Source organism: Daphnia carinata, chromosome 1 (assembly GCF_022539665.2).
Source record: "Daphnia carinata strain CSIRO-1 chromosome 1, CSIRO_AGI_Dcar_HiC_V3, whole genome shotgun sequence".
Taxonomy (NCBI): Eukaryota; Metazoa; Arthropoda; class Branchiopoda; order Diplostraca; family Daphniidae; genus Daphnia; species Daphnia carinata.
The window spans coordinates 9,521,258-9,533,725 of NC_081331.1; the positions used below are offsets into that span (position 1 = coordinate 9,521,258).

The window sequence follows — 12,468 nt, forward strand, 5'->3', positions numbered from 1 at the left end:
GCGAGGCGCGGCAACTTTCAGGTTGCTGAACCTCATTCGTTAAGCTCCTCCCCCTGCATCAACCCTCCATACCCCCCCATCGCGTACACCGATGGCGGCCACAACAAACTCGAGAACCCAGCACTACTGACGTTTCTCTTTCGGCTTCTTCGTTTTGCCCCTACGATTTCGTTTGCAAAACATGTCCCATCCTTAGATCTGGACATTGGTCGATATCAACTTAACGAAATTCACCACACACGAAACCAAACAAGTAAGTGTCAACTTCGTTCGGCTAAAAAAAAAAGTTCTTCAATTGTTCTCGTGTGCTGATGGGGGGGGGGGGGGGGATGCAAGCGACAGATGTAGGGGCCAGATCTTAAAACGTGATCTTGTGTCTGGCATCTCCCAACTCCCCTCGCTACCCTACTCGTTCGTGTTTACATTCACATGTTCTTTATCTCTTGAGTAAGTCGAACCAAGTCCAGTAGAATTTTCAGAACGCGCGTAATAAGACTAATCAAGTTAAGACAGGCTGAAGCCCTAGGTTCGAACTTCTTTTGATCGTCAGGGAAATGCTTCGTAACACGCGAGATGCTTTAGCGTTACCGGCTTTTGCGTGAACATCCAATTAGCTACATCATGCACGATTCATCGACATTGCATGATAAAGGCAAATATGTTAAAGTCGTAAAACGTGTTTAATTTTGACTGAGTCTTCTTCGTTTTACTCTCTTTTCATGCTGAAGCATTCAAAGAACGTCCATACAGTTCCTCTCTGTCGCTGTCCCCCCCCTTTGTACGTCTGGTATCCGGTTATTTTTAATGGCGGCCCATTGGGGTTGAGTTTGCTCCCCCGTAAGTTTGGGAAAAAGAGATTTTTCAGCCTACATTATCTTTTGTACAGCTGTTACCCGATTTCCCTGCAACGGGATACACAGTACAGAGAGCTGAGATCGGTTTTCCCCGTAGCGAATTATTCTTCACGCTCTCGCACTTAAAAAAGCATTTTATCATGTAGCCAAAAAAACGAATCAACTGTAACTTAATACGCCAGCTCTTTCAAAGCGGGACGAACAGCCTTTGGTTTCAATGCACACAGAAAAAAAAGACAACAAACAATCGACTCGTTTAACCGGACTCAATCCGCCCAATCACCGTGAAAATAACCACCCGCACTACGTCCTCCCCATGACCTCATTTGTTTTTCATTGTTTTGTCTTTTTTATTATTATTATTATTATTTAATTTCACTTTTCATTGCATCGCATTTCAAAATCGATGCCCTCTTCTGTGGGGGATGTGAGGCGAATATGTGAGTTTGTTTTCCATGCCCGTGAGGTATCTCAGAACCACCGTTCAGTGGTCTGAATCCGTGTGCAGTCACGCCATCACCTTTTACAAAACAAAAACAAATCTGAACGTCACAGAACAAAAGACAGAGAGCATATACGCACCTTTCGTCCTTGAAAGAGAGAGACAGGGTTTGATAATAAATTGAAATCGGAAAGGGGCGAAAAGGAAATCGTTACGAGGAGACTTTTTTTTAGAACAGAGAAACTAGCGAAGAAAGGGGGTTGTTTATTTCCCACGTTCTACACGCCTCCCGGCTGCGGATGTTGCGTTTTTTTTTAGCAGGAGGGAAAAAAAAATTGTGCGGTTACATTCATGAACATTTAGATGCGGTGCCCTTTTCTCTTTGTGTATGCCGTGCTGGTCACAAAATGAGATTTCACAGTGTGTCGAACAGAAAACGATAAGTCTTTCCATATTGTCAAATTTTTCTATATCCTCCGGCAAGCTATTCTTGCGTGACTTGGGCGGACGGCGTCAGTGTTTTGTTTTGCTCCGCCATGCGGCCATTGTTGATTCAAACTTGAATGATAAAACTACGTATACAACGAGTATGCCGCATAAACACACTAGGCAAGCACGATCATTGAGCAGCAGGATAGATGTGTGTGGCTTTGCAAGTAAATTGGACATCACGCGTTGCAGGCATAGAACGCACGCAATTCGTTACTCACGATCTCAACCTTGCCCTCAAAAATGACTTCATGACTGTTGTTTCGGCCTGTGTGCGAATAAGCAAGCAAATTCCACAACCTTGTTTCAAAGTTTTCCCTTAGTAACACTTTTTTCTTTCCTATATTGCAGACAATAATGATGGAACCCATGATTGCAATGTCATCCCACAGAGAGCATGTTCATAGGTTACCAAGTCTGAACAATCTTTTGGAATCGGAGGTCATCTTGGGTGAAGATGAAGGGACATCTTCCTGTGATGGGGAAGATAGTGAAATGCATTCTGCGTTGGAAGATCTCAGTGAGACTAACACAGCTGATCTCAAGTTCCATGACTGTAGCCTGTCTTCTAGTATTGCCGATTCAGCTGTCATGACTGATCAAGAACTTCAGCCAGACATGAGCAGACTCTCTCTTTCACAATCCTACTATAAACCTGAAGAAGAAATGAACAGACTTCCACTTTCTCAGTCTTACTACAAACCAGAAGAGCCTTCCATGACTAGAAGTATGTTGCCCAGGAGTAACAGTACTCTGTCAAACCGAACGTCTTCCAGCTCCAGATCTAGAGACCAGCAAAGACTGGTGGCGCCTCGTCTAAGCTATGCTGATAATGGTAGCTCAGGCAGCAAGGGTCGATATTCTTCACCCTCTCCTTTTGCAACACGGCGGACTGTATCTGTATCAGGTCCGAATAGCCAGCCTACTACTCCGTCTACGTTACGGAAACCTCCTACGTGTTCTCCAACTTCCACGCGACCTGCAGTTCCACCTAAACCGATTGGCCTAACCCGTCAGCCATCCACACTAAAGGCGAAAACCCCCGAGAGTCCAATGACGCCAAGACGCAGTAGCAGCGTCCTTTCCACCACAACCTCTCCAACAGCAAAGTCGTTTGTAGCCTCTGGGAAACAGCCTTCGGTTATTCGAACCAACAAACCAGTGACGCCCACCAAGCCTTTGACACCTCCTAAGCGAACAGACGAAAGATTCGCAACCCTAGGTCGTCGACCCAAACTCAGTTCACCGGTTATATCGACTTCGATGAGTGGAGGCACGTCCATGGAGATTACCGCAGCTGCTCGTGAAACTAAAGCCGCCGCAGACAAATTCGCTACTTTGCCTAGGCGAAAAATAACAAAGGATCGGCCATGTCTTCCAAAACCACAACGAGAACCGGAACCGTTTTCCCGGATGGACGGTAATGCCACGCTACCACGTCCGATGAAGAAAGTGAGCAGCCCAACTTTGCCTGGTCCAATTATGAAGCCCCGGACGGTGATTTACATGGAGAAATCTGCTCAAACAGAGATGTCTCATAAGGATGTCAGGGAGGGTCTAGAGGCCTGTCATAAACTTCGCAGTTTATCCTGGCAACAGCAGAACAATGAAGAAGCTCGTCAGCTGGAGCGAATGCTTATGCAGGTATACTCTTACTTCATACAATGAAATTCATTCACCGTACTAAACTACTGTCCCATTTCAGAGCAAAGAGGAAGCTGAAATGCTCCAACAAGAGCTGGACGAAGAACGTGAAGAACGTCAAATAGTTCAACGAGAACTGGAAAAAACAACTCAACGTGTAGCTGCAATGCTTGATTCTATGGAGGGTGTCGAAAGAGAATTTCATACACGCGGTGATTCTCTCATCCATCTTGAGACTAATCTTCAGACGTCGTCGCAAACGATTTCCGCTTTGCAAGAGCAGTTAGAGGCTCAGGATGCGGCGCTGCTCGCGCAACGTTTAGAGCTCAACCGAAGTTTGCAATCTGAGAAGGCACTTTTGCAGCAGATCCAAGAAAACGAATCAGAGAGCCGTGAGATGATGGAATTTTTGCAAGCAGAGAAACTTACCTTGCATGACGCCGTTCGTGACTCTGAATCCGAAATGGGGTTGCTAAAATCCCAACTTGAGGATTCCCAACGACTCTTGTTGCTTAAAGAAGAAGAATGCCAACATTTGGTTCGATTGGCCGAGCAGAGGCGACATGAGCTGGCTGCTTTGCAAGCTGACTTGAAGGGAGCTGAAGGTCGCACTGGCTCTGTGCTTTTGGCTCAAGGAGCTCAGCTTTCGGCCGCCGCTCTGGCGTTGGTAAAGCTTCATTCACGCATGGATGGTATTCTACAAATCATTTTGCAAAGCCATGCCCTACCCGCTGCTGAATTAGAAGCGCTTGTCTTCCCCAACGAGGCTTATCGGGACGACAAACCAAATATCCCAGCAATGGAATTTACGAATTTAATTGAATTCTCCCCAACGGCTAATGCTGTAGAACTGGATGTAAACGAGACCGAAACTTTGACAACGCCAGAGCAAACGCAGCCGATTCAGCGGCTAGTTGGAAGCACCAGCCTACAAGTATTACCCTTAAACAGTTATATTTGTGTGAGCAGCAACTGAATTTATTGAATTAGGACCTGAGTGACGCCATCAATCTCACCCGTCGTCGGCCTCCTGAAGGCCGAGAAGAACCCAACCCGGTAGTAGATGAAGAATTACGACTTGCTGCTTCACTGGTCGACCAAATTGACGAAGCTGACCACGTTCTATCAAAACTGTTGCGAGTTGTACGACGCTTGATTTTGGACAAGGATTCTACCCTGCAGCAACTAAGCGACGAAAAGTATGTCAATTCTCCATTTGCTTCTTCCATGACGTTTAAATTTATGTACTTAACAATTTAATTATTTGCATAGAGAACAACTGTTAGCAAGTCTTAGCGCTCAAACTGTCGCTCTGTTAGAGGCAAAGGAGGAACTGAATAAGCTGCGAAAAGCAGGAGAAGAAGTTGAACCAATAACGATGGAAAAGGTCGTTGACTTAGGTTCCTATTGCAGCCGCTGGAATGATCTCTCTGCTCGGCCAGATGCTCAAGTGTGCTGGTCAAAATCCGTCTCGCAAGTGTTGGAAACATTGCCGATAGATATTTTGCACGCCCACCCGGCCTTGCAGCAACTTTTACATAAATTGATTTCCAACTTTGATGATGAACACGATCCTAACGCCAATGGTTCGGGCTAAAAATATCCTAAACAGCTTCCAAGTATTAATATGAAAGAATCTCCGTTTATATTTTTTCTTACCCACAAGTAAAAAATTTCTTTTCGCCAAGTAACTGACCGTTTAGAATTCAACTACAAGACGTATCATTTATGTTTTTCATTTTGTTTTGACTTGAAAATACAAACGTGTGGTTATTTCTGACCAAGACCCTTTTTAAAATCTATACTGTAACCAATGCTATCAAATTCCATTTGGTAATTGCACACAAGAAATGAAAAAGCGCAACAAAGGACGTCATTAATGAGAACCTAATAACCGCATCAATGAAAACAGTCATTATTTTGGAAGCATGCATGATGTCGCATCCTTCTGACAGTTTGGATACTCTTTCAGTAAAGAATCGTTCAGATCTGCTTCTTGGGCACAAGCGCAACGAATTTTTTTTGAATCGGCCGAGTAAAGAGAACGAGGAAATCCTACCCAGTCTCTTTGAATACCACCACTATGTAGAAAAAAAGGATGTCATTTAAGAAAGCAAATATGTGAGTACTATTCAAGTGGTTAAGGTTTACCTCTTCGTTGAACACCATACGCGAGAGCCTTCTTCTGGTTTGTACTCTATATTACACATCGGAAACTTTTCCTTAAACAAATCCTCATCTTCTTTATGATTGGAAGCCTCTTTAATCCATTGCTGAGCATTATGATAATATTCAGTTGTTTTCCCATCAGCATCATAAAATAGCCCTTGCAGTTTACCTACAAAAATCTTTGTGCTAGTTGTCAAACATGCATCATTTTTATAAGCTTTTAGTTACCAATGTACTGATAATCTTTCATGTAAAAATCCAACCAGTCTCGAAGCCCTATATAATCTTGGTCTCCCAGTCCAGCAATATCGTCAATCAAACCTTCAGGTTTAAAATCACCAGTAACAAAGGCCCGGGAACCATCAACTCCTATATGAACACAACAAAAAGGTAATGTAACAATCACGTAGATTTTAATATTAAATGTTTCCTTACCACTGAAAAAGGCATAGCCACCACCTGGACCATAATAATCTCTTCCTCTGGTGACATCAAACACTCTGCCCATTAGTGCAAGATAAATGTCACCACCATTTTCACCTTTATATTTTGCTAACTCTTCTTTTGTGAAGATTCTAGTAGGTTCTGCAAGTTCTGGAGATCCATTTTTAGAGCTAGCATCTTCAACTTTAGAATTTGTAGCTTTTCCTGCATGGAACCATTCGAATAATGACACTAATGCAGGGAACTTGGCTGCAAAATCATGGATATCTTTTGTATTATATATCAAGTTTGGCTGGTACCACGCAATCACAGATGCAAGGAGAAGTACAGCTAAAGACAACTTCACTAGCTTGTTCATCTTCCTTACTGCTAGTCCAGAAACTGCGACTCGCTATCTCACTTCAATTCGAGATACAAACACGAGGTTAGATTATTTCGCTATCCCCTTTCACGGGCCGCAGGCGGTACAGACGTTGATAACACCACAAGAAAAACAAGATTTTTTGACGTTAGTGGAAGCCGTTGCCATGACGATGATCAGTCCCGGCCGTTCTAAAGGGCAGTTCTAAAGAGAAGTAAACCAAAAAAGCAAAAATCAAATTATTTTTCTTAAATTCGATTAGAGAATATTTAAAAAAAAATGTTATTGATGCGAATGAACGGGGCAGGTGGTAAAAAATGAATAAATACTTTTTAACTTTTTTACGTAATCAGAAATTAGCTAAGCACACAAACGACAGCAGATGGCAGTGAAAGCCAATAAACACAGAACAACTGAACAAGTCGCTTTAACAAAAATGGCAGCAAGAATTATTAATCGTCATTATCAAACCGGAAAGTAAATACTGTCGTTGCCAGTACACGTGTTGAGTGTCAAGGTAGAGGCTTGTTTCTTACAAATTATAGGTTTATTGTATTCTTCAAATTAAATAAGTAGAAGCATTCCTGTGAAATGATCTCATATTGATAATAGATTGAAGTAAAGCGAAATCAGCAAAATATCGTGAATAAAATGTGGGAAGAATGTACTACGAAATGTTGTTCAAGAAAACATGCAGACAATATATTTTCTGCCATTCTTGCTGGCAATCAATATGAAGAAATGGCTGTAAAGCTGTTGCCAACCTGCTCTAATATAGCAACCAACAAAGACTCTTTTGGAAGAACTGGCTTGCAAATTGCAGCGTCATTTGGAAGAATGAAAATTCTGCTTTGGTTGTGTTCTCATGAGGCCCACATCCATTCTAAAGATGAAGAATCTGGATACTCAGCATTACATAGATCCTTCTATTTTGGTCAGCTGCAGGCTGGCAGAGCATTGTTACAGAATAATGCCAGTTTGTTCCAACCACTAGACAATGACAATATGTCCCCATTTGACCACCTAATCCAAGATAGATCAGATTTTGAAGCACATGATCCAAAGCACCCTTGTGAAGCTTATGTATGGGGATCAAACTGTAATTTTGGTATGGGGACTTGAGTACTGTATGTGTGCATTTGTACACAATATTGACCTTGTGTTTGTATAGGACTTGGGAAGCAACTAAGTCCAGAAGCCCCAGAGCTGCTGGATGCATTTCCAAAAGGAAGTGGTGGTATTAAACAAGTCACAATGAACAAATTTCATTCAGTTTTTGTGACCACATCAGGACAAGCTTTCTCCTGTGGCATTGGTCAAGGGGGCAAGTTAGGGCTTGGATCAGAAGCCACTGTGATAATTCCACAAAAAATTAGTTTAGAAGCTGAGAACTGCATAAATAATAGAACTAAAAAGTCAACAGTTATACTGGAAGCTGCATTGGGAACACACCATACAATCCTTTTAACTGAGACAGGGAATGTGAGTTAGATTTTTCTTTTCTTTTTTTTTTATCTTAATTACGAAGTTTGTTAGATTCGTATTAAAATGTATCTACGTTGTATTTTGCTTAATCCATATTTTGCAGGTTTTGTCCTTTGGTGTTAATACGTATCACCAAGTAAGTATTGAAGTTATTTCTGGTCAAATATATTAAACTTATTCTTTAAATCTCCATCAGCTGGGCCACAATCCACCCCCGTCTCAACTGGTGACTCCTAAAGTTCTTAGCCGTTTTGAGGATAAAAGCAACGGAGTCACGATTAAGGGTATCTGCGCCAGTCGATATCATTCAGTTTTTTGGTGTTCAAACAATGTGTACACCTGTGGTCTTAATGCCGGAGCACTCGGGCATAACAAAGGCGAAAAAACAATCACGACACCTAAACGAGTAAAAGACATTTTTATTACGTAGACGCCCTTTTTGATGACAATGATCTAAGGCAACTTCTTTCTTGTTCTAGGTTCCACTGTTATCAGAACAAGTGCCCACAGTCACACACGTGGCGGCGTCTGATGGCGCAACTGCAATCGCCACAGCAAGCGGGCACGTGTATGTTTTACACGAATATCAATGTCGTAAAATCGCTTCAAAGTAATTTTTTTAAAATAATTTCAAAGCGTCTTTTATTAACGTCGATTTAATGTTTTACTAGGCAGTATGATTTAGCAAAAATAGTAATGAGTGGTGGTAAATTGGATTTTTCACAAGAAGATTTGGTAGTTGAAAATATTGCATTTCAGGTAGTTCCCGAAGTATTACTAATTACTATAGCTTTTTACAAATGCTATAACTGGCCACTATAAACGTACATCCAGGTACTTCTTTTAACGAAGAGTGGGAAGGTCTTTGTCTGGTCTCAGACAAATCCTGTGCTTACAAGGTATTAAAAAAGTCTTTGTGTAGTAATGTTTACGTCTACAGTGTTTAATGCCCCCTCACAATACTCGTTTAGGTGCACTTTCCGTGGAAGCCCCTTTTGCATTATGAAAGATATTGCGCTGTTCAAAAATTCCCTGGCGTTTGTTAACCGAGAAGGTGAAGCTTTTGTAGGTGCTATAGCAAACACGTCACCTGGTAAACGGAAAGTGGAAGCGCAGTCTACGGTTGAGCAAATAAGTACGCGGATAGAATTTCTCAAGCGAGAACAATTCGTTCAAATTCATATCCAGAGGATACCTGGAATTCATCGCGCTACCAGTATCGCGTGTGATCCGACTGGCAAAAATTTCGCCGTGACCCAGGTGTGTCCATCAGTGCATTAAATAATTATTTTCTCTAAATAAATCCCATTGCTTTCGTAGATTAAACCTACCGCTCCCATGCAAAATATTGCTCAAGTTCGCGTACTCTCTTCTCAATTAAAAGAAGATTTGAAGCAGCTTTTTCTTGATGCCGATTGGTTTGATCGCATCCACGATATTGTTTTTGATGTGGGGTCAAAGAAATTTGCGGCACATCGTTTTATTTTGGCCGTGAATTGCAGTGCATTCTATCAGAAAGTGTGTGGCTCGTCAAGGTCTTTGGAAAGTGATAACAGAACTTTCCACATAACCGATGTTCCGGCGGAAGTTTTTGGATTGATTTTGGAATTTATTTATACTGGGACTTGCGCCATCTTCGAGAAGGATATTGCTGCATGGAACTTATCTTTTTTACATTCTAAAGAATGTATGCATCAATATATTTCTACTGGTAATGACCCAAATATGGCCCATCAAAAGATAATCAATGATGGGGAGAACGCAGATGATCGGGGAGGCCCTTGGCGTCTTCTCCGAACGGTACAATTCCATGCAAAAAATCTTGGCGTCCGTAAATTGGCAGAAATACTGGAAAAGGTATAAATTCTAGGAAGACAAAAGATATAAAAAATGCTTATTGGTTGGACGACTAAAGAATCGTTGGCAATATGTTTTTAGGCCCATATAGCAAACAGCGGTGTGGTTCGCAATGACCACTTTTTGCTTCAACCGAAACAGTGGAATCGATTATCTGGAGAAACTTTCTACGATGTTAAGCTATTCAGTGTTGACGGAAAAGAATTTAATGCACACCGAGTTGTTTTGGCTGCTCGATCAGACTATTTCCGGAGCATGTTCAGTTATGTCTGGCTTGAGGTAAACATGTCTTTATCGAAATTGTTTTTATCGATGGCTAATTTAATTTATTTCAAGTTTAGAGCGAGATTTCCAAAGAAATTCGTCTTCCTATTCATTCGGTTATTCTCGAAGTTATTCTAGAATATCTCTATGAGGATAAAGCCTCCAAGATAGAAAAATCTGAAGATGTGGATTGGATAGGTAATTGCTTAGTATCAGCTGATCTCCTGCTGATTCCTCGTCTGGTTTCTATATGCGAGTCCTCGCTTGCCGGTTTACTTGCAATCAAGAACGTTGCAAAAATGCTCGAGTTTGCCACAATGTATAACGCTGTTCAGCTCAAAGTTTCATGCATGTATTTCATGTGCTACAACCTACCAGCTGTCGTGGAGTTGAGGTATTTCATCGTAGTCAATTAAAAATGCAATGTTACTATTTTACCTTTGAATTAATAGGATATGGAATTGCCTTGATGAAGAAGTGATGAAAAATCTGACGGATTTCTACCATCAGTTCAATCCCAGAGTCCGTTCCCGTGTTCCAACGCCGACAATGCACAAAAAACTCACTGAAGACAATTTTGATATTCACTCGATCACGGAATCTTTCGCAGATGTTACACTGTCTTCCTTTAAACGCGAACCAGAAGCCAAAAAGAAAAAATTGCGTAAAAAATCGGGGAAAAAAGGTGTTGAAGTGAAAGACCATCATCAGCCCCCTGTGGAATCGACGGAGTTAACGAGTAATATAAAACCGATTGTTGACAATGCCGCATCCCTGAAAAAAGAAGGCTGGCTTAAGGTGCGCGACACACTGAAACCAGTTTTGAAAACTAAAAAACCTTTACACACTTTTCAAACAGGTGGACAAATCAAAAAAGCGGAACAAGTCTCTAAATCAAGAAACTCTGCCAGCAGAACCGACCCCGAGTTCATCTCCGCCCAAAAGCCAAATCCCAGATAAGAGTAACACGATGCTTGGTGTACGATCCAAGGAGTTTGCAGGCAATATCAAAGGATCCCCAAATTCGACAGAACGGACAAGGGCTTTTTCTTCTAGTGAAAGTGGGGGAACCCCCGAAAAGCAAAATAACTTGACCCTATTCGAAATGGCTACGACCGTGTTTCAGACAGCTACCAATTCGCCGGAAAATGAGAAAAACAAAAAATTTCGAAAGTTATCGCAGAAGCAAAGAAAACTACAGGAAACCCATGCTGTTGCAGCTACTGCAAATGGTTCACCTTGGAAATCCTTAGACTCTTTTGTCGGCACTAACGGAAAAGAAATTATCTGTGGTTCAGCGGAGAACGAAAAATCCGCTGCACATTCTGAAGATTCTCTTAAGACTCCTACCAAAATCCAAAGTGTTTGGGGCAGTCCAGAGAAAACAAACAATATTTCGAAAAGCGAAGTTCCAGAAGGCGAGGAAAATTCCCTGCCGTTGCAACGTATAATTGCCAAAGAGAAGCTTCAGAGGAAAAATCTGATTAAAATTAGTACAAAACCTTTAAGATTAACTCTGGTAAGCTAATGTAATTTTTATCGTTGATATTGTGGAAACGAGCGTACATAATACCATGCCTTTTTTTCAGATTGAAGAAAAGGCCATTGAAGAATTGGCAAAATTTTATGGCGCCGACCAAATTGACGATGAATTCATCGTGGTGGAGAGAATATTACCCTTAGCGCCAGCTGTTCCTATCTGGTCTAGTGGAAAAGACAATAAGTCAACTAAACAGAAACCCAAATTCCGAAGTTTTTCTATGTCCGAAAGCGGAATCTGAACAAGGTACTCAGATTTAAAATCAATTTATTTTACTTGTACATAGAAACGAACTGGGTTCATTATGTTGAAATGACAGTTTGGCTGCTATCTGTTGATTGTGATAAGTTAACATGACTGTCAGGATAGAAACCCCACCATGAATATGAATTTTTATGCTATGGTTTGGAAATTAGTGTAAATTTCGTCAGTTGTTGCAAACGCAAAGGATTTGCTTTTTGTTGAACCATGCGAGCAGAATGTGATGTTCACGACATTTCTCGTTCATATTATTTGCGAATGTCACATGATATTGCAATTTGAAATGGAACCAACTGTTGCAGCAACCGTTATCAACGCCCTAGATCTTTTTAGTGAAAAATAAACATTTATGGATTAAAGGGGTATGGGTTTTAAAAATTGAAAGTTGGCTTGTAGTTGTTTTTTGTCGAACCCTTTTGGAATTATTTATAAGTTTTGCTCAAAACGTGTGGCTGAACATGCGAGAAAGTTAGAAAAAAAAATATGTTAGTGGAAATAACAGAAAAACAAATATTCACTTGAATTTTTGTGTACCAAAGAAACGTTAGTTATTTCAGTACTATGGTAATGCCGAGGAATCTTAAGGCACGAGAACATAACTGGAAAATTCCATTCTAATTGTTCACATACTAACAGCTGCAAACATGCAACAGCAAAA

The 12,468-nt window shown here is 41.2% G+C and overlaps 4 protein-coding genes across 5 annotated transcripts in view; 3 read left to right on the forward strand and 1 right to left on the reverse strand.

The window, feature by feature from the left end:
- Nucleotides 1-83: 83 nt before the first annotated feature.
- Nucleotides 84-5,048, forward strand: LOC130695364 (uncharacterized). Its single transcript, XM_057518493.2, has 5 exons — nucleotides 84-253; nucleotides 2,137-3,429; nucleotides 3,491-4,363; nucleotides 4,420-4,628; nucleotides 4,702-5,048. Exons 2-5 carry the CDS (start codon nucleotides 2,143-2,145, stop codon nucleotides 5,024-5,026), a joined length of 2,694 nt encoding a protein of 897 aa, XP_057374476.1. The 5' UTR covers nucleotides 84-253; nucleotides 2,137-2,142; the 3' UTR covers nucleotides 5,027-5,048.
- LOC130695491 (lysosomal aspartic protease-like) overlaps nucleotides 2,085-12,468 on the forward strand; it is a 101,378-nt gene continuing 90,994 nt past the window's right edge. Inside the window, exon 1 of the mRNA XM_057518633.1 lies at nucleotides 2,085-2,088. The gene's annotated coding sequence lies outside the window, so the exon portion shown is untranslated. The remainder of the gene's footprint in view (nucleotides 2,089-12,468) is intronic.
- Nucleotides 5,150-6,516, reverse strand: LOC130695584 (neuferricin-like). Its single transcript, XM_057518751.2, has 4 exons — nucleotides 6,034-6,516; nucleotides 5,827-5,967; nucleotides 5,581-5,767; nucleotides 5,150-5,510 (listed from the first exon to the last, which is right to left on the reverse strand). Exons 1-4 carry the CDS (start codon nucleotides 6,398-6,400, stop codon nucleotides 5,345-5,347), a joined length of 861 nt encoding a protein of 286 aa, XP_057374734.1. The 5' UTR covers nucleotides 6,401-6,516; the 3' UTR covers nucleotides 5,150-5,344.
- LOC130695303 (inhibitor of Bruton tyrosine kinase-like) lies at nucleotides 6,801-12,169 on the forward strand. Of its 2 annotated transcripts, XM_057518436.1 has the most exons (16): nucleotides 6,801-6,920; nucleotides 7,016-7,511; nucleotides 7,575-7,885; nucleotides 7,992-8,024; nucleotides 8,085-8,294; nucleotides 8,368-8,498; nucleotides 8,560-8,647; nucleotides 8,723-8,787; nucleotides 8,860-9,148; nucleotides 9,209-9,745; nucleotides 9,827-10,024; nucleotides 10,087-10,403; nucleotides 10,462-10,807; nucleotides 10,869-11,528; nucleotides 11,599-11,795; nucleotides 11,869-12,169. In XM_057518436.1, the coding sequence occupies exons 2-15, from the start codon at nucleotides 7,055-7,057 to the stop codon at nucleotides 11,788-11,790; spliced, it is 3,834 nt and encodes a 1,277-aa protein (XP_057374419.1). In that variant the 5' UTR covers nucleotides 6,801-6,920; nucleotides 7,016-7,054; the 3' UTR covers nucleotides 11,791-11,795; nucleotides 11,869-12,169. The 2 variants fall into 2 exon arrangements, with proteins under 2 accessions (XP_057374419.1, XP_057374411.1); XM_057518428.1 differs by having other exon boundaries at nucleotides 11,599-12,169.